The sequence below is a fragment of the Pagrus pagrus genome, assembly GCF_965226575.1.
Source record: "Pagrus pagrus genome assembly, chromosome: 24".
Classification (NCBI taxonomy): domain Eukaryota; kingdom Metazoa; phylum Chordata; class Actinopteri; order Spariformes; family Sparidae; genus Pagrus; species Pagrus pagrus.
In genome coordinates this window covers 5,249,424-5,271,550 of record NC_140206.1, presented here as the reverse complement: position 1 = coordinate 5,271,550, position 22,127 = coordinate 5,249,424, and the positions used below count along the sequence as shown (strand labels likewise).

Below are 22,127 nucleotides of genomic sequence, written 5' to 3'. Positions count from 1 at the left end.
AGTGTGTGTGGGTGGACAGCAGATGGTGTCAGCTGAGAAAACTTCTGTTTGCAACTGTGAGGGTGCAAACGGGTACAAAGTCAGGCTACGTTCATGTTTAACTCGCTGAAAAGACTTTTTCAAAGTTATAATCAGTTAGTTTTTGTGTTAAATTCCTGATATAATCACATTTATGTTCAAAGTTGTGTAGGAAATGGTTTGCAACCAAATGTTTTCATGATTAATCCACCCAGAAATTGTGAAAAATGCAGTGACGTCTTCAAGTTGCTGCTTTTGTCCAACCAACAGTCAAAAAAACCCCAACACTTGTCAAGAAAAGCAGCAAATCCTCACATTTAAGAAGCTGAAACCAGAAAATGTTTGACATTTATATTCTTTCAGTCCACTAATTGATGAATCTACTCACTGTGGAGCTCTGATCTTGTTGTTTTTAACTCGTCTGTTTACCGGATAAAGGATTTTAGTCATTGGATAATTTGATCTTAAGTTATGAAAGAAACAAGCTAACGTAAGCGTCCGTTGGCGTTGGAGAAACACACATTTTTGCCATTAAAACTGTTGTTTCAGTGTTTTTACTGGTTTCTAATTACCATGTGTTTGCTTTGGCGAGAAGGGGATCTCTGTGGATGATTTACCTTTTGGTTAAATCCATGTGACACTCAAGGAATCCTAACCTGAAAACAAGCTGAGCTAACGTTAATGGCTAATGGCTAACGGCTGTCAGCACCTCCTGATGCCCTTTGTTCGCCTTAGCGTGTCTATTTTTAACGTGAAACTGCTTTATTCAGTGTTTTAACCAGTTTTAACCAGGTTGTTACTCAATAATGAAGACTCCCATGATCCCACGCTGCTTCACAACGTCATCAAACTCCGTCTTTGGTTATTGTTTTGATTGAGAGACATGTAGCTTCAGAAAAGTACAGCGTGTATGATAGACAACTTGTTAACGAATACATGAACATCATCTGTAAACCTCTATATTCTGTTTAGAGTGACGTATTCCGTTCCGCCGTTTCAATCCCAATCAAGTCGAGATATTTGATTGTGGTAAACTTTTACCAGCTGTGTAAACCCGGCCTATCGAAGCAGTCAGACTTGAGCAACCCCAAGGCTGTTGTGTCAAGACGTTTATCTGAAGCCATCGCTCTTAGAAAGTTTGTTAAAATATACACGTTCCACCAAAAGGGTCAGAAACACATGAGCGCAGTTTTCTGTCGTTGAACGCCTCATCGTTTGTTACGACTCCGGTCGTATTTTTGGAGTTACGGCCATTGTTTTCTAATGGTTGTGAAAACACCGCACTCACCAGAGTAATTAGTGAAATAACAAAGTCTTACTGGGCGATAAACGTGAGCGGTCAAACGATCGGCCAAGAGTTTAGTTTTTCAACGTTATGTAAACTTTATTTGTAGGTCAAATCAGACATAAGCACGCCCGTAATGACTGTAATCACCCCTGATTGCAAGTAAAAAACTGTCAGATTTCTTTTTTGCTTCATTTTTTAGATCTCAGCAATTAACTTATTAAGTAAAATGTTATTACAAAGATAAGACACAAGCTGAAATATGAAGCAGATACTTTAAAAAGGGACAAAGAGGAGGAAATGCCTCCACTGTGGAGTGTATCTCCGGGCTCTATAGGCTGTATATATTTCACACTTCACCGTGACTAAACAGGAATTATTTCAGGCCACAGTCTTCGCCTTCATCCTGTACATCCGAGCATGTGATGAAAGCACAAGCTGACAGTTGACCGTGTATACATTCCTCCTCCTCCGCTGCTGTTTTTCTTCCTCTCCGAGCCTCAACTTAAAGCTCGGCTGAGTGAATTCCAGCAGTGAGCGGTGTCGACGTGGACCTCCAGCGGTTCCCAGTGACCTGGAATCACCTGGTAGCACCACAGGTCTTACCGGCAGGCGGGGAGCGGGGGAGTCCTGCCTAGCTTCAGCGGAGCAGGCAGCTGGCAACAGTTCTCTTAAACACACATTTAAAGTTCACTCCAGTGCTGTGCATCAAAAGTTAATGCAGCAAGAGGCAGACAAAGACCTTGGTCATGAGGACAAGCAAGGACAACCCTGTACATGAGATCATGCCAAGAATTTGAGGTAAAAACTTAGGGTTTAGTCTGGTAATCCTTGTAATAAGCATTAGTTAATAAGCAATAAGACACTTGTAATTCCTTATAAGATGCTTATTTACATTAAAAAGACTATTTTAGTGTAAAAAAGTCAATGAAAGCCTTATAAAAGTATTACAAACATATTTATTGACTTAACTAACTTACCTGTTGTGTCATTGTTAAACTGTAGCTACTAAAACTAAAGTTAATTGTTCATAAGTGTATAATAAAAGACTTATTAACCTTTATAAGCCATTGTTCTCACTTAAAATCTGGTAAATGCATAAACCGTAGTTAACTGTTAATAAGCATAATACAGTCAGTATTAATCTACCTATAAAGCAAGGAATCTGTTCATCTGTTGGTTTGTGACGCACATATCTCGACAACTATTCATCCACTGGACTTCACACTTGGCGGGTTTGTTACTGAGGACAAGAGAAAGTGCAGTGTCAAATTTGGTGCAATTCGGACAAGCGCTATATTTGATATTGATATATTTTTAATAAACAGCAGTGCAGCAGTGGGGGCGTGGCTTCAGTGCTCTGTCTTCATGACTCAGCAGACCGTGTGATCACTCCCTGGGTAAACAGATGTAATAAAAATGGAGATCGCGATGCAGTCAGGAAAAAACAAAAGTAGAAGGTTGAACATTAGTAGGGCTAGAAAGTTTGACAACAACAACTTATTACTGTTATTACAGTATAAGCAACTCAGAAAGCTTTAGAGGTTCATACACAAGTTTCTAGTAAGTGCTTCAATAAATGTGTTTACGATGCTATTTTTAATGCTTATCTACTCGTATTAATGTCAAGAAGTATCTTATAGGGACTTCCTACGTATTGAGTAATGCGTTCTCAATCAAATATGATATAATTCAACGCCAAACGTTGCACATTTTCACTCGAGCCCTGTTTTGACTGCCGCTCGTGCCAGTAACTATAATTATGTTTAACACACAGAATGTCAAATTGCTCTATATTTGGCGCTGATTTTTCTCCGGGCGCAGTTGGCTCATGCTCCGTCGCTCCTGGAACATGCCTGTGCATAAGTGGCCTGAAACTTAACCCCTTACAGGGCCGACGCTCAGCCATAACACAGACTGGAGGAATGCCAGGTCGGTCCTGTTTAACAAAACAATATCTGCACTGAGGATTTCCAGAGACCGTTTTTTTTTTTTTTCTGAAGGTGGTGTAATGGTTTGAAGCACACGGCATGTTGTAATAGGAAGAGACACATTGTGTAACTTAAACATGAACGTATTAGTCAGCCTCAGGTGTGCAGCACGGACTCACAAACTCTTTTGCTTTAATTTACGAGCAGTCACACGCATTAAAAACAGCTTCACCTGAATGAATGCGCGTCCCCACACCCACGTTTATGAACGCCCAAACACACAAACTTTCCCACATGAGCCCAAACGCACTAAAGCAAACACACACCCAAACACACCTCCTTGCCTGACAGCCTCGGCACTTTGCTCGACTACCTCCCGGATTTGTCACCCTGTGTGTTTCACAATCGGCGTGCCAGGCTCGGCATCGCCTGATTCAAAGTCACGTCCCCGGGGTTGGAAATGGATGCCATCGGCGGCGGCGTTAGCTCGTAGCTCAGGCCAGACGGTCGATTCATCCGTCAAACATACATCCCCAGCTGCCTTCTTAATCACCAGGGGTTTTTCCCGGCAGGTAAGCCGCTCAGAAACAATGATGTCTTGTCAAAGGTGACGAGAAGACGTTAGTCATGAGTTATTTTTGGGGGGAGTTTAGGGAGGCTGGCAGGAGCTTTGGGTGTCTGCTCCAGATGAAGAAATGTGAGAAATGTGCAGGTGATTGTGATTACTTGTGGCTGTCTGCTGTACACACTCCTTTATTAGGTCCCCTGGTCCCATATTAGGTGGTTTTGAGTGTGTGTGTGGTGTATTGTTGTGAACAAAGAGAGTCAAGAACAATACAGTGAGGAAAAACTTCAGTTGCATGTGTCATACTCAACAGATGTCCTGATTTTAGTCTGGGGCATGCTGAAATAGTTGTATAGCTTGTATTCTTCTAATGTAGTTGATGACTTTTGCACTTTTTTGGCAATATTTGTACATAGTAGCGCAAAAAATGTCAAAATATTTATCACAGTTTCCCATAATGACGTCTTCAGCTTCCTTTTTCTGTTCAACCAACAGTGCAAAATGCAAAGACTCTTCGTTTACTGTCACAAATGACAAAGAAAAGTAACATTGTGACTATTTTACCTCAAAATTACAACCTCAGAATCACTTTGATGCTACACCGACTTGTAAAAGGTTGAATGGTATCGCTGTCGGTCCAAATCTGCAACCCTATAGCTTATATTTGTACCATTTGAGTTTCCTGATGGACAGAAAGCTTTACTTGTTGCTAAAGTAGCTGCTAATTGCTGCTAACTGTAGCTGCTGTTAGCTAGTTAGCTTATCGGGTATTACATGTGATCATTTGGTTAAAGAAACCTGGGATTTGTATTCACGACAGTGGTGTTGCACGACAGCGCACAATACCTACATAATGTTGTTTTAAGGAGCTTGAACCAGCCAATTTTTAACATTTTCTTTTTATCGACTAATCGATTAATAATCGCAGCTCATATTCTTGTTTTTTTTCATGTGAGAAACACCTGAGTCCAAGATAAATGTCCTCTGGGACCAAAAACATACTCAACCTACTTGCTAATTAATGCATGAATTAGCTTAATTAGCTTCTTGATTAGCATACCTGACTGTATGTAGGGACATCAGTGCCTGTCGTGTCAATACACTGTGTTGACTGGTGTAAAACAACATGTAAAGCAGTGGTTTTCAACCTGTTCGTGACCCCTGGAAATTAACTTGCGACCCTCCTCAGGGCCCAGACCCTCCGCTTGAGAACCCAATAAATGGGCACGTTATTTACATCTTTTAAAAGGCAGTGATTCACATTAAACATGAACGATTTCTGCTATACAACCTGCAGATTCGGAGGTTCAAGCACATGTTTCTCTGCCAGCGGAGGTGTTTTCCTCCTCAACACTTGTGTTGCGCTTTCAGACACTTCGGTTTAAAAAAAAAACAACAAAAAAAAAAACACACTTGCAGGCTGTCAAGCTTTCAAAAGGCAAGCGCATACGTCTCGTCTCCTGGAGCAGCAGAGCTTCAGTTGTGCTTCAGTTGTTGTGATTCCTCAGGAGGGGCCGTAAAACAAGCTTCTTTATTATCCGTGCTAGTGTGCCAAGATTTATCCCATTAAAGTCTGGAATGCCCTCACGTGGGAAAACGGATTGGACGTGCACAGTCAATTTCTTTGTTTAGCCCGTTTCACGTGTGTGTGTTTGTGTGTGAGGGAGAGTCTGTTATGAGTGAGGATGCCCTGCTTTTTGTTTCCTCTGAGCTATTTCTGTCTGGACAGAACTGCGAGCGCTCTGTTATGCGTGGTTTAGCGGACGACCTCGTCTCCTCGCTGTGTTAGTGTGTGTGTCAGTGTGTGTGTTATCTGCTGATTCGCTGGCAGGCTTGTGTGGTTTTTCCTCAAAGACGAGACTCAGATGGTTGATTCAGAGACATTTTGGGGGGGAAATGCTGGCTTGAAAACAGAAGGAGTAAACATTATGGTGCCGATCCAACGCAAAAATACTGGTGTCGGTCTCTGGATTCTGACCCGACTGCCTGTGTCACCCACTTAGCAATGATCACACGTTGACTCACCCTCATTTTCTCTCTTCCTTCCTCTCCTCTCGCCTCTGTTTAGGGAAAAGCTGGCCGTGGCTCGCCTGCAGAGGGAAGTCGCACGGAGCAAGAGCGAAGGAACAATGGTAAAATACAGTGGAGCTACCCGTCCCCTATAATCTGAGCAAAGCCGAAAGAGCCACAGTATGCACACTTCACACACACCCACACACACACACTGTCAAGCTCTGCCAAGCCTCTAAAGTCCATCTTTAGTGTCTCAACACTTCATCGGACGATCTTGAAGAAGATAATTCGGGAGAAATCAGTTTTTCACGACCATTTTAAGAAAAAAAACTCACAATATGACTTTTCCCAAATCTAATAGTTATAGTTCATTGGACGTATTTAGCAAGTTTTATCATTAAAGCTGCTTTTCCAACTTTTTATACACAAATATGGCAAAAATGTTGGTTTCTTTTAAAATTTAAAGACGTAAAACATAAATTTGGGGTCCTCTACACTAAATATATGCCGCTAAGTCATCCACGAACCAAGGGAAAATGCTGGAAATGCACTCATAAGCAGGTATTTTTTTAGCCATTAGATGCAATACCAAACAACACTAGGGTTAGGGTTAGCAAAATGGCTACCGCTAATGGCCTGGCTACTGTCCAAAGCGAAAAAACAAACCATAAGAATCACAATTTGACCTCGAAACCTCGATATGAAGTCACGTCTGTAAGGGGGAACAGATATCAGCGAGGGAACAGGCATTGACACAACACCAAAGAGTTGAGTTGAGAGTTGAGTAAAAGTCCGTCCGTTCACTCAATGGAGCACTTTCCATTGAGTGAAAGCACATCTGTTCACTCTTGTTTTACCTTTCTTTTGCAGTGTAGAGTTGCCACTTCCTCTTTTGGTCGTGCTTCCTTTTATGCGATAATTTGTTTATTGTTTTTGCGGGAAAAATCCACCCCCGGCAGACCGAGTGGCATAATGAGAGGATTCTAGGGAAACAATCTACATGAGGATGGTGTCATTACATGTGACATCAATATTTACTTGTGCGAAAAGACAAAGAATCCAAGCATTCAATGTCATCTTTCTGTTTTTACGATCATCTGTTCTTTGAAGAAATATTTTCACCTCAGAAAAACAAAGGCTATCGGTTGAATAAACTCCAGCGTTGCATTCAGGTGCCTGGTCAGGTTGTGTAACATTACAAAGCAGCAGCTGTGGTTTAATCCGTCGACACATGCATTGTGCTAAGCTTTCCTGGAAATTGCTGATACTGTGCTTTCACTTCTTTTAAAGAGAACTTGTGTAAGCAGAGGGAAAGACGCCAAGAGGAGGTGGAGATCTGAATATATATATGCTGTATATCTTTATTTCTGCCTGCATATTTGTCTCCGTGTGCACACAGCAGCATGTGTGTCTACGGGGAGGTCAGAAAGTGAAAAACCACGTGACGAAGCGGAGCTCAGCTGATTGCAGCCTCCGAGCAGAGGCTCTAACCGCAGGCCCAGCTGTTCGACTGCACCCCAGTGACGCCTCTGATTCCCTTTATGGCAGCCGGCCTAAAGCAACAGCACACAAGGGCTGATACAAGACGAGATTTTCACACTACTTTCCTGTGACTCTCCCGCTATTGATCCCTGAAGGGGGGAGCGCTTGTTTTTTCTCTCCCGGTTTCTCCCCGCGCAGTCGGATCACGGGGTCAGGAGGCGAGGGTTCAGCCAGTTGCCTGTTGTTGCTCAAGGGCGCTTCAGCACAGCAGATTCTTGCTGTCATTGAAGCTAATTTTAGCTGCATGCGGTGTACGAGAGACACATAAAACCGCACGCTGTGGTTTTTATGGAGAAGGGAATCTACCGTGTGATTGGTTCCTCTTGTGGAAAATGAGTTTAATGCATTAGTTTTGCATCCGTTCATGAATGCAAACATTGAACCGTTCAGAGTATAACAGAGAGAAATGCAGGTAGAGATGGCCATCACGTCTAAGACTTGTTTACCGCAATCGCCTCTGTGACCTTTCTGCGACTCTTCCGATACCGTCGCCCCAGTTATGGATGTCTACGTAAGACACAAAGGTTCAGTATTGATCGCCACAGATGTAAGATGTCAGGAATGCGTGCATCGTCCAACAAACCCTACGTATCACTGCATGACCATCAGAGAGAGTCATATGAGCAGCCAGAGGTGTATCCAGTGACGCACGTTGGATTGTGGGAATAAACGTAGCTAAACCGATCAGTTAAGCTCACTTTCACACCTGTGGTTTGGTTCGCTTGACGCACAGCGAAGGAAAAAACTGAAGCTTTGTAGTTTTTGCCCATTTCTGTGTTCGCACTAGCTGGAACCACCTCAGTCGGAAGACTGTGGCCCGATCCAGCCCGACTGAATAGGGTTGAAAGAGGGAATGGTGTAAAGCTTTGACGATCCGTTCAGTAGGAAAATCTTTGTTCCTAACAGCCATGTAATCGCTTAATCCGATCGCTTCTCCCTGGTTTGAGTAAATAAACTCTTTCTTTGCATTTTTTCCCCGTGTTGGGGTAATGTTAGGTGATGTGAATTTTTCCTGGAGGGACAGAAACATAGCAAATGTATCACGTAGGAATCACACAAGACCCTTTTACCTTTTCACCAAGTTACTTGCTATGGGGCTGTTGCTAGTAAAGCATAGGAAAGTAGAAATTCAGTCCAAATAGATAAAGGTTTGTCAAAATAGTATATGCCGGATTGAGAAGGATTTCATGCTGAAGCAAAAGTCAAACTGTTAGATGTCTACATTCACTGATAATCAAAGAAATATGAAATGTTATCGGATCACTTTATTTCCTATCTGAGAAACTTCAAAAAAACCCAAAAACATTAATATTGTCCATGTAACCAAAGCTACTGATTGTATTATGAATGAAACAAGACGTGTGAAAAGAAAAATCGAAAACTAAACGTCTGTCCCGCTGACTGACAGCAGGTCAAGCTGCACTCTTACTGTGCTTTATGGGTTTATTTATCTTCTCTGGTGGTCAGAAAGAAGTAGCCTGCAGCTAGACTCCATAAGTCATAAATAATGTCGGACAGCGAGAAACAAGATAACAGCTGTCAAATGGCCGAATGAGGAAATGCCAGAACAAAACTCTTTGGTGGTAGTTTAGCTTCTGAAGTCGTTCAGAAGACCATCCTGCAGACGTAACCCTAACCGATTAGTCAAGTATTAAGATGATGCTGGTTTCTTTCCCTCCGTATGACCCTGAACTGAATATCTTTGGGTTGTGGACACAGCGAGACATTTAAGGACCCCATCTTGACCTGATCAACTCTTATTCACTGTTTTCTGACATTCTGTAGACCAACAACTAATTGATTAATCGAGATAATAATCATTCGTGGCAGCCCCACAATCCTGCGGTTGATCCATTTTGAGTCGTACCAAAGTTCGCTCGGAAAACCATAATTTTGTCGGTGTTGTTGCAGTTGTTGGGTCCACTGACAGTGTTTACATCAGCCTAAAAGGATCCAGTGACACTTGATTTGCTTGATTGCTGTTGATTTGTGGCGCCGCTGAGGTCACGTCCTTCAGCTCATGTGTCCACACCTCGAGGCTACACCTCAGCTTGTCAGCGCCTCATCCCGTAACACTAACCTCGCATCCTCTGACCTCAACGCAAGCCCAAAAAAACCCCACGCCGCACCGTGAGACTCTACCGAACGGCCTCACGCGAGTGCACGACATGCTAATTATTACTTTAGAGGGGTGTGCGCGCTGCCGTCTGCGCATGCACGGGGTTAAGAGACGGGGAGAAGGATGAGTTATCTGTGCCAGACAGGAGGAGGGTGAGGGGAGGTTGGAGGAAGAAAGGGAGGAGGGGGGATATCACTAAGCTCCATTTGAAATTGGGATTATCCCCGTTGGAGTCCCCTTGCACTCTCTCTCTCCGGCATTCCTGGGAGGCTTCGGAGCTCGGGCACGGTCCTTCAATAGAAATGAGAAAGAGACTGCTGCATCAAGGAGATAATTGTCAAAGTGCTGGCGGTGTGCAGTGGGAACTGCTCACCAGCCTCCGCCTGTGTGCCCCGCAGATCCCCTTCACCCCGACGCCCGCTTCGTCTATGCCCACTTTCCCAACCCCCATCTTCGTCTGCCGAGGGACCGACCTAGAGAGATTAATACAGCCTCGGACTTTTTGAAGTCTCTCCACCCCGCCTCTGAATCTGACGCCTCCTTCTCTACAGCCATTAGTGTCTTCTGTGAAACGGGATCAGAGGATGCCACCCCATCGCAGTCCTGCGCTGGGGACGTGTTACTCCGTACCATTACTACCGGGCGAAGAATGTGAAAGGCATCTTTATGATTGAGTACACACTGCTACAATTGTAAGCCTCAGGTCTCGCTTGCACACTTGAGCGTAAATGAAACGGCATTAACGGCACAGTTTACAGACGAGCGTGTGTTTTAATTGGGTCTCCTGTTGTGAAACACGATGGCTACTGGCAGCGAAGGAGCACAACACTCTTTTGTTATGGATCCCCTTTGAATAATTTGCAGGGGAATCAGCGCTTGCGTAGTATTTCACCGCAAATATGGCCACACAAGACGCATTTGTTGTTAGTCCGAAGCGATACGGTCTAGATCTATCCGTCCAAGACCACCGTTAGGGTTTGGACATGGTGGTTTTGGCCCGCTCCGCAAAGCGCGATCTTTAAGTCTCTCACAAGAACAACACTGGAGTTCCCCGTTAAGTGTTTAACAGAGCACAGGTCATCGTTTATTCAGTTTCTTTCCCAACAAGCCTGCCCTGTCTGTCTCGAGTCAAACCGCTCATTCACAGCCTCGCCGTCGCTGCTGTAGGTTTTCTCAGGAATTTCTTCACACCCCAAAAAACCAAGAGGCGTGGTGCAGGGCAGGGCCGCCGTCTGTCTCCAGCTATCGTTTGATGCCACTCTGAAGTGCAATCTAAGTCCGTCAGGGGCAGGATGCTGGGTTTCCTGTCAGAGGGGGGAAAACAGAAGGGCACATGGAGGCTCGTAAAGAGGCAGCGCCGCCTGCACCGCTGAGGGGGGCTGGGCTCTCCATTAAAGAGGCATTTAAAACTGTTGGGTAAGATTATGACCACTGGAAACGGCTGTCTAAACAACATGTGAAAATAAACGATCTGGCTTCGAGAGAAACTGGCTTTATTTTTCTTTGGGTTTTTGTGGACGCTCTCTGATATCCGAGCTTCGAAACATACAGTTGATTTGTTCCCGGCCCGAGTGAAGTCTACACACGGATGATAAAGGGGAAATGCAGGTTTTTTTTTTGCTTGAACTTGGCTTAATTGTGTTATTGAAAAAAAATCAGATCCCTCCAGAGTATTTCATGTAGAAAACGAAGTTAAGATAAGAAACGGAGCGGCTGTGAATATAAAAACGGGGGAGCGGGTGGCACAGTATGGCAAAATAAGGGGCCTGGAGCCAAGATAGGAATCAGCTATTTCTGTCCATGAAAACAGATTTCGCATGTGCTACAGTCTGCAAGATTGTACGTGACACAGTTTGTACCACTGCATCATGAAAAAAATGACTTTGAAATTGGCTACCCGAGACGACTGAACGCCCCGTTTTAAGTCATTTGGTGGTGAATCACTCGATCTTTTCTCGTATCTGCTCGTTGCTATTTCAACTTACATCCTTTGAGAACGTCTTAATAAAGAGTCCTGATGGATTATTTCCCTATTGATTTACGTAGTATGGTTAGAAATTAGGGTTGTGGACGACCATGTGCAGACAAGAGTTTACATCCCGTCTCAGACCTGCATGGATGTTTAACTTTTAATTAACCAAACTCACAATCTTACCCACAAATTGAGGAAGAAGCTTTAAGGACTGAAAAGAAGCTCAAATGTAACCCTAACCCTAACCCGACACCCCAAAATGGTAGTCTATAAACCAATTTGTGACCCAACAGATGAGTTTAAACTTCTTATCTTTAACCCTGACCCTCAGTGTTTTAGCTGTCCAACCTTAACCATAGTTTATTTGCCACGGCCATAATGGCACCCTAACCCTAACCAAATGTTTAAGTTGTGTAAATATACCTGAACCAGGCAGAAAACATTGTTTAAATCTTGGGTTTTTCAGAATTGTTCAGTATTAAAGTTCTTGGATGGCTCGCTGTATTGGCAGATTGCTTTTAAAGGTTTTTATTTCAAGGTTTAAATATAATCACCCTGCTAATTAACATTGCTTGAAAGTAAAGAACCACATCATTTGATAGACGATTGGCATCCTTTACTCTTCATCTTTTGGTAAACTGGGTCAGATTGTATTAGAAACCTTCTTGATTCGTGTCCAACATATAACTCTGAGACAACTGATATTTTTCCTGTGAGAACTGAGCCAAAACTTTTCCCAAGTTGGACGAGAAACGAAGGCGCACAGGGAGCGTACATTGTTGGCGGTGTTAATTCAGAGTTGGGGCCTCCACTTGGCGTAATCATGGTTTAATTAGTTCGCTGTAATTAGATCAAGGTATCGTCGTTTATGTGACAGTGATTTATTAATGTTTGAACTACCAATTGAAGCACCTTCAGGACTGACACCTTTTGTAGTGTGCTCTCAGCAGATAAAGACGGGTTTTAAGGGGCTCCCAGCTTTAAAAAAAGACAGAGAAAAGGCTTCGGTCCTCATGGAGATCCACCGCTGAGGGACCCTCATAGAGCGTTTCTGACAGCTGTTTGGAGGATGTGTGACAGCGTGGAGGTTTGGGGACCGAGGGGGAGGACTCAGGTGCCGTCTCCGCAGATTGGCCTTATCAGCCACGGACAGGGGCGAGGGCCGTGATGGGGTCCCCCCAAAGCGCTCGGCACATTCACCGGGTGACGAGCGCTGACAGCCAGGCCCAAATCGTATCTCCACACCGTCCCTTTCACCCACTCTCCGGAGTGTATTTGTGTGACTGAATGACTCGGGGAGTGCGTGGGTTGGCGGTGGGGGGAGCTCCCTTGGCAATGATAAATGGGCCACTCATATGATTTAGCATATTCCTGGGGTGTGTGTATTATTTGCTATAGTGCCCGCGGCTGTCTAAGGGAGAAGTGGTACACTCTAATGTAGTGGCTCTCCATGATAATTGAATTGATGGAGCCCTGGGGGACGCAGATTTTTTTTTTTTTTTTAGTGAATAAAAACACTGTTTAAACTCAGACACGTTTCTATAACAAGTCATCTCGCAAAACATATGTTCCAGAAGATTTTACCCATAAAGAAACACATACGTGCCCCTTTGTTTCGATTACGTGCAGAGCTCTTTGTCAAGCGTGGAACAATGTAGAGCATCATTAATATTATACCCCAAAACATACTTTGAATGACATTCAATTTACATGCACGTTAATGTGTTAGTGGGTAATAAGGCCCACATGCCTCTTTATAAGATGCTTTTTAACGTTATTATACGTTAAGAAGACAATATTTATGTATATATGTATAATAATAGCATCTTGAACGTGTTTGTTGTTGGACTATGAGACATTGTTACATGACACGTTAGTTCAAGTTTAACAAACTTACCTTTTATGCCATTCTTAAACCTTAACTAAGCTTTTTTGTTGCATTATTGAGATTTGTAGCATTTACTAGGCGCTAATTAACCGTTTGTAGCTAACGGATATAAAGCGAAAACAATGCTTTTTTAGAGTCGGTCAACATTTAACTATACTTAAAGCGTAAGTCCACCAATTTTACACATTAAAGTGTGTTTACAGGTCTTGCACAGTACTACTGCATATCTGAAAAAGCAGTATAAAGCCTTTCGTGGCTCCATGTAATCTGATAAATTGCCTCCAGTGATGTCACTCAGTTGCATTGTGGGTTATGTAGGCGCCATGTTCTGAAAGGAAAGTCCTCTCGTCTGGCGTCACACTCCGATAAAACTGCTGAATTCATTACGGACAGTTTAAAAACAGCAGAACCAGAGATATCGTCTTTTTTGTTGCACATATTCTTCCTCCTTTTTCAAAACCTGATGACTACATTACCCACAATGCCACTAAACGACATCACTGGAGGCAATTTATCAGATTTACCAGAAGATTGGTGGAGTGACCCTTTAAGCTACCGGCTCTTAAGCGAGAACAACAAATGGCTTATTTGGGTTCACCAATCCCTTTAATTTGCACTTATTAACAACTAATTATAGTATTTGCAACTGCAGGCTTAATAATGACATAATAGGTTTGTTACTTAATAAATGTGTTTGTAATGCTTTCATTAGGCAGCCTGTGAACTGTAAACAAGTTTCTCAACAATAAATGTGATCATTAGTAATGTTAAAGACGCTTTATGTAACTTTAGTAAGCAACTGTTTTGGTTTTGTAGTCGTTTATTATCGAACTGCAGGACTTCTAGATGTGCAGTGTGCTGCTTTTGTTCTCACACCAACATAATACAAACTCAAAAGGCCAGTGTAGACCATCAATAGTTTGATATCCTTGAAAAACTCTCAGTGACACGTAGTTCAAATGCTACTTTCCCTTCGTGGCAGCGTCTGGTTTGTCTTCAGCGTCCGTGACCTTGCGTTTCAGGTACATTTTTATGTGCCAACGCGGCCAAATCCTCCTCGTGTTACACTTTCATTTGAATTCAGGCCCGCTGACGAGCAAACACGCTCGCGCACAAACAGCCAAGTGGCATGTTTTATTTATGAACGAGGAACCTGCACGGTGTATTGTGTCCCTGATGTTTGCTTTAGCAGCGAGCCAGAGATCCGCTCCCGGCCCTTTGATTAGGCAAAGAGCTGCGACCAAGGGGGGGTTTCTGTGTAATGAAGAGATTATTGAGCCCCCCGAACTGTAGCCCAAACCCTGCATCAACACACACTATATATATATGTATACAGTTGCAGATGGACAGCGCATACGTGCACTTAACCTGATAACACTGTGCTGCAGCTTTTTCTTTTATGGGAGACGGGATTGCGGGCTGCACAACAAGGAGAGGCAGAGGTCTCTAATTAATTTAGAGTCCTCTGTGGATCTTGGAGGGTACCAGGGGGGTTCGAGTCTTCGAGTAATTCAGCTCGGATGAATACCATTAGCATCTAATGCTGTCCAATTACAGAGGCAGGGCTCCACTGCAACTCAGACATGATATAGAGGAAATAGAGAGGAAGCACTAAGCTGCATTAGAGGTGTATTTTCTTTATTTATTTCTCTACATTAACTGTATTGAAATCAATAACATCTCTCAGTCCATTCATTCTGGAGCTTTACATGAGGGTGATGAATTCTGTCATATCTAGATGGATCCAGTTTTTTTGTTATCAAGCAGGAAATGAAACCAGCGCTCCTGTGACAGAGGTCGAATTTAATCCCGAAACCCCCAATCTGGGCTGGTTTCAGATATATGGCTCAGAAGCCTGGGCCATTTTATAGATTACTTGTCCTATTCCATTTGATATTGCTTTTTTCCTCCAAACAGTGTATTGTTGTCAGCGCTGGGCTTTGTTGGGAGTTTTAGTCCAGGAAAACGTTGCCCTCCACAGGAGAAACCAGGGTAGTGCATCCCCATATCCCCTTCCTCAATCCTGCCAGCCAGTGAATGACAGTCAAGTGAGAGGATTATGTCCTCAGTCGGTGGATTAGCCGAAGCAAATGTTCTCACACAAAGTTGCCAAGCGTGTTTCTCATCGCATCTCTGACTTTGAGACATCTTCCCGGGATGTTTGCTCAAGGCGTGTTGCAGCTGCAGCTCTTTTTTTTAAAAGAGTATGCTTTCAATTAGCCGCAAGGAAAAAAAAAGAGCCGTGAAGTTGGTGCAGACAATAAACATTTCAGTTGAGAAACACTGTAATGTATTGCCCCAGCTTTCTGGCCACATAAAGATATGGTAATGTTTGATTTAATGGCTTCAGGCCTTGTTAAAATTGCTGAAATTATATATCGAACAAAAGCAATAGAGCTTTTTTTTTTTTACTGCGACGTCGGTTGTAAATCCTGCGTTGTTATTGAGGTTGTTGGCAAGACTCTGTCAGCAGACACATAGTGGTCGTGGTTTATGCCTGGGGCGCTAGTTAGGCCAACAAAAATCAGGACTAAAGCTACCGTGCTTTTGTGGGAATCCAGGCCAAACTCGCTCAACAATACTGTACACATTAATACATGCGGCGCGGCGAAGAAAAGGCCTTTGTGCTGGTTTGAAATGTAGCTAAATATGAGGGCTTTCTGGTGCCATGTTTCCATCCTTTTCTTTTCACTTTGCCAAGTAAATATTTAGGTTTTTCGGGATGACCTCCTTTTCGTGTTCCTTCGCGTCCTGGCCCCATTTTTTTTCCCCCCTCAAAGACGAGCCAGAGAGTCGTTGGTTCTGCTCCAGATATATAGGTCCGGCTCTTGGCAAAGGGTGAAGCACTACTTTACGCTCCTGTAAGGGCTGGATTTACAGCCGCCATTACTCCTGACAGGAGGAGCCTCCCCGTTGTGTAAAAGAGCCGCGGCGCATAGTAGCCGTGGATTTATGGCCGCAGCGGGGACCAGAACTGGTTTTAATGGTGACTCGGGTTTAATATTCTCTCTCCTCCTCCACCCCGACAGATTCACCCAGTTAAAATGTGCCGTAGACTCAACATGCGTTCAGGACAGTGTGGTCGCAGTTTGCAAAGTGTTTAGGCAGTTGTTTGGATATTTTCGCTCAATTGAATCATGCAGTGTTGCTTTAAATCATTGCTGATCATCCTGAGGATGTTGTATCCTGATCAATCCATTATTCGGTCACACCACTAGATGTCCTCATAATGCTTGCCTGTGAAAAAGCACCTCACCATCTTCCACTGAGCCGTGGTCGGCGCTCGACATGTGCAGAGAGACGTAAAGACGAGCTGTAGACTCAGAGAAACGATATGAATTCTCAATTGGCGTCTCAGACTTTCTCCTCCAGTCCGGACAGACACGCTCTGTACATAAATACATCTAATGAATCACACCCTTCAAGGCAGATGATGCTAATCTTTTACCAAGGACTGACGGGATAATCCTCTCCTGAATTCACAGCCAGAGACTGACTTGCGTGCAGACAGAGTTGGAGTCCTAATGACTTAACACTTCAGCGTTTCTTTTTTTGGAGAAACGACAGGAAAACCCGCTTCAAATTCAAACCTCTTACTCAGCAACTTCTTCCATTTTTCCCTCCCAGTTTAGCCTCCAACCAATTTCAAGTTATTTTACAGTATTTCCAGCTGACGAGATACTGACAGATGGCTGATCACTTAAACTTTCAGCTAAAAAAAAAATAAATAAATGGAGCCAATTGCTTTGTCATAAATTGTCAGAGGCGAAGAAGCGCCAGGCTTCGTGCAGAGCGACTAAGAGAACGATCGTTTTGCTCCGTCAGCTGAAATCCTTCGCTCAAAGCTCCTCCACAACTTTGTTACTGAAACTCGCTCGCGGTGCCAAACTCGGCCCCTCTCAAGGAAGGAGGCGGCGCGTGCCGTCGCAGGGGCCGCGGCCTTTGAAGTCGGGTTTGAGGCGAGAGCGGTTCTTCTCTTTTGGGAGCAGATGGCTGAGGCCGTCAGACGGAGAAAGAATCCAATTAAAGAGCGAAAAAAGAGCTTTGGTTTTGGGATCGTCTCTGGTGGAAAAAAGAGGATAGAAAAAAATGGCTGTGATCTGTGGAGGCACACTTTGAAACTTTACTTATGAGGAGGATTGTGTTACCTCACACTAAACCAAGCTTCAGAGGACAAATCCATAACTCTCGGCTTTAAAACGGCTTTTAATTATTAGAGCACGCTCGCAAGTAAATGTTGGCGATGCAACTCTAACCCTATTGAAACTTTATACTTCTTTATGTTGCAGGGAAAGGTCATGTTTTGTCTTAAAATATCTGTTTGGGCTGGAAATTGTCCCAAATTCTCATTGCAAACACCTGATTTTGTAACCACAAACACAGCTGGACATTGACTTTCCATCAAAATATGAGTTTTTGTCACCACAAATACGACTGGAAATTGTCCAGAGTTCTTGTGATGGTCTTGTTAGGTTTAGGCACAAAAACCACTTGGTTAGGGTTAGGAAAAGATCATGTTTTGGCTTGAGATGCCTGTTTTAGTCACCACAAACGCCTGGAGATGTCCTGACTTTCCATCAGAAATATCTAGTCAGTATCACAAATCGTCCTTAGGTCTCGTTAAAAGCACCCGACTTTAGCGCCACAAAAACAACATGCGGAAAGGAACAAAAGGCGAGGATGACGAGCGCCTTACAGTAGTTTGAAAGAAATATGAACCTCCTCAGTTGTACTTGCCGCCTTTCTACCCTCTGAACTCGAAATGTATCAAAAGTTAAGTCACGTCGGGGCATTTATTCTTTCCTTTCTGCACAGTTACTGAGCCACAACACTGTAGAAATGAATCAAACATGCAAGAACAGAGCGGAGTTTGTTTGTGGGGGAAGAGAACAGGCATCGCTGCTTTTCAACTGTGAACGCTTTTCTGCTTTTGGCTGAAAATAGAAAGTGTGAAGGCTCGAGGACCTTGAAGCCGTGAATATGAGCACTCGATGTGGCTAAAATGAAAAGCAGAGTGCACAGAAGTGATCGAGGCCGGGATGTGTTGTCTGACATTTAGTGGGAACTTCTCTGTCATGGCAACAGAAGGAAGAGGAAGTTCGTTACGAACATTTCAAGGAAACAACAAACTCCAGAGACAACCTGGAGGCTTAAATGTCATCTTGCCCTTATTATTTTGTTTTCTATGACCCCTAAAGCGTTAGAAATATGACAGGGAGTTGGTTTGTTTTAATCCGGGTGACCTCTGAAACGCTTAACTTTCTCCAAGGAGGGTCGGAGGTCAGGGTCGGCAGTAAAAATGGAAACCTACTCGTGCTTAAAGACTGTAAATATGGCACATGACTTAGGGATGATCTTTTGAGCCCTTTAAGCTCAACACACCACCGAGAGATAACCGTGTGCATATTTTGTTTTCCGTCCACAGCGAGAAAAGCTGATCCACGAGCTAGAGGAAGAGCGACGTTTGCGACTGGAGAGCGAGAAGCGTCTCCGGGAAGTGACGGAGGAGTCCGAGCTGGGACGGGCGCAGATGGTCTCACTGCAGCAGCAATTCTCCAGGTAAGAAAACGGGCCCGAAGGTCGAGAGCGAGTCCGACTTTATTGGCTTTATTGAAGGACCGCAGTGACCCTGAGATCCTGTTTTTCAACCTCGATGCGGAGGATAACTCCTGAACCAAATCAATAGAGGTGGAAGACTCGTTGCTTTGCTTTTGATATGATATTGAGGACTGCGTCATCCAGTATGTGCTGGGGAAGGATCCACTCAAGTACTTCAGGTACTTGAGTATTTATACCATATTTCATACGTCTACTACATTTCAGGGGTTTAGGTGATACATTTATCTTAAAAAGTAACCAAAAGTCATACTTTGTGTTGAGATATTACTTTGGTAAAAGTATAAGTGACTTTACTTCCTCAAAACCTCAAAATTAGCAGGTAGACTCATCATTTTAAGTTGTTTAAACTTTTCACTACTTTACTTCTAAGGTAATCGTTTCCTGACTTCCTCCACTGCTGCATATAACAAGCGGGAATAGAAATTGAGTGCGTGTATCTGCAGCATGTTAATGCTTTTAAAAAGACGACCTCAGATGCTTCCTGGCCTTTTCCAAACACCACAGTCGAGATCATTAGAGTATTTTAGAAGCTACATGCAGGAGATAGTTTTATTCATGTTAATTACTCACTGATAGATGTGTAAAGTTGGCTTTAGTCAGTACTTTTATATCCTACTTTGCTTTAAAATGGCCATCGTATACGAGGTTAATGGCATGAACAGCAACTAAACAAGCTAGAAAATAGAAAAAAAGGCATGTCATCATTTTCCACCTTCCTGTCGCCACACTTCCTGTCATCTTTCTACTCTCAGCCGTCAAATAAAGGTTAAAAAATGCCCTCGAAATACATGAAAATATATAAATCTAATAAACACTTTGACATTTCGTGTCCAACATATCGAAAACAGGCATTAGTGACATTTCTTTTTCTCAAAAGTAGCTGGAACTTTCATCTCTTCTCAATAACAGTAATTGATTTTTGGCAGCAATTTCCTGCAATCAGCACTTTGTCTTTATAACGTTTGGGATCGATACGGCGTCCCCCGCTCTCGCCGTTTCACGAGTACTTTCACGACTTTTCCTCTCGAGCTCGTCATCAGCGAAATGATGGGTTGATACATCACTGTCGAGAACTTATAAAGCGTGAAGCGCTCAAACAAAATGCTCTTGTCATAACTTGAGCAGCTTCTCTTTCCAGAACTCGTCTTCCACCTCGCAGCCGCTGAGGTGTGACGGCAAAAAAAACAAAAAAAAACCAAGAGACGCCGGAGACGAGTTGATGCCTTAATTAGGCGATAGGCATTCAGTGCTTTACTTATCAAAAAAAAAAAAGGCGAAGAAGAGAGTCCAGAGGATTTCACATTAACTGCTTATCTTCTCATTAAGTTGGTGGAGAAAATCCTGTACATTTTAACGGTCCCAGTGTTATAGAGGAGATGAGGGCAGAGCTGCCGCCAGGGGAAGAATAAAATATTTAAGAGCCATTCTGAAGATTTATCACATATTTGAAAATGTCCCGCTGATGCCTCTGAATTTAACTCAGCGGTGATTCTCGCTTGTGTTTCCGAACGTGTCTTTTATGAAGGCAGTTTCATTTGTCGCAGTCATCCAGACACAAAAAGAGGCTTTTCATAGTGCGACTCATCTTTTACCGCGAGGGGTTAAAGGACAAATCGAGTGTAGTCCACAAAACATTTCTGGAACTTCACAGCAAATCAGCATTGCAGCATTTTAAAACAACAGAAAAGAAAGATTAAGTCTCGAAAACCCAAAATGATTGTGAAAGACTTTGTCTACAACCTCGACGCTTGAGCTTGTGCACCCATTTCAGACAGTGTGCATGCTAACGCTTTTAGCTTCGCAGCTTCAGTGAAGATTTAAAGGCAAACACGAAAAACAACTGACAAAAAGAAACATAAAATGGCTCCATACAGGTTGTCCAGCGTAATCCAAGTCTCCAGAAGCCCTGAGATGCCAAATTGGGATAACTTTAACCTGTTAGCATGCTAACTTCAGAAGATGTCTCTGCAACACAGGACATAGATGTCATAATTATTTTTTTTTTCCACATGTCAAATTCAGACTCCGCTGCTAACTGTAGCTGCTGGTAGCTAGTTAGCTCATTTAGCCATGCAGCTAGCGGTACGGACTTTGAGCCGAGAGCACCGGGTAGTGTTAGTGTTTAGGCTAACACAGAAGCTTTGGACCAGGACAAGCTGGGGCTAGCTGGTTAGCATGCTAACTTCAGTAGATATTTCTAGACGTCATAATGTCAAAACTGTTCGCATTTTTGGTTAACGATGTTTTTTTACTTTTTCAACTCAAATTCTGACATATTGCACCTTTAATCACTTAAGTACAAGATGGGTTGGCAAGTTTGCCAAGATAATTTCTCGTAATACATTTTATACCGTGATATTTGGATGTTTTTCTACTGGAATAACAGACGGTACAGCCGACAACTGGTAGAGGTGGTGTTTTTTTTCTCATCAGAAACTTTCAGCTCTCCTGCGAACTCCCTTCAGCCGCCTTTCACCTTATGTAGGTTTCATGGTTGTATAAGGAGACGGTATTGTATACAGTAGATAACCCTGAATCCAACTGTGAAACTGTGAAGTAGGTAATGACTGAATTTTTATTTCTGGTTGAATTTATCCTTTAACTCTCAGTCCTTTTATGAAAGCAGTTCCATTTGTCGCACTTGCACAGTCCCGATACAAAAAAAAAGCTTTTACCGTTGAGAGCAGCTCATCTTTTACCTCAGGTGTTAAGTGTCTTGCTCAAGGATCCTTTAGCTGCTGCCCCTCTTTCGATACCTCAGTAGCAGATATGACCTTTGAAGTGACGGTTCAGAGGTAGTTTCAAGCTGGTTTCGCATGACTTCCTATTCAGTCCAAGGTATATAAATCATCAATAAATCCCTGTGTAAACCTGTCTGAGCCAATCCTATATTTCGTGCACAGCTGGTTGCACCTGTCCACGTCTTCCCTTTGGCGGTTTAGACACAAGTATCTGCCTGTCTGACCTGTTCGTAGACGTAACGGGCCCGCGGCACACGTCGCCAGGAATAAGTGATAATATTTGCGGGGGCGTCAGTGCGCTCCCTCCTCCTGTAAGAGTCTTTGAGTGGGTGGGAGTATGTACTGCGATTCTATTAGGTGTGAAATATATAAAGCTTATCCGTGATTGGGTCCTGCACAGGTCCCCGCGGAGACAGATGAATTTGTCGCCATAG

General features: G+C 43.3%; 1 protein-coding gene and 1 long non-coding RNA gene across 5 annotated transcripts in view; one reads left to right on the top strand and one right to left on the bottom strand.

Moving 5' to 3' along the window:
* LOC311253346 overlaps nt 1-22,127 on the bottom strand; it is a 95,214-nt gene that overhangs the window by 1,175 nt on the left and 71,912 nt on the right. The gene's annotated exons all lie outside the window — the stretch shown is intronic.
* The window catches only part of LOC311253344 (nck-associated protein 5-like), a gene marked incomplete at its 5' end in the record, with an annotated part of 154,179 nt that overhangs the window by 77,793 nt on the left and 54,259 nt on the right, over nt 1-22,127 (top strand). For all 4 annotated transcript variants that reach the window (XM_084347242.1, XM_084347243.1, XM_084347244.1 and 1 more), the window contains 2 exons: nt 5,868-5,931; nt 18,759-18,892. In XM_084347242.1, coding sequence (XP_084203368.1) covers nt 5,868-5,931; nt 18,759-18,892 — 198 coding nt within the window. The remainder of the gene's footprint in view (nt 1-5,867; nt 5,932-18,758; nt 18,893-22,127) is intronic.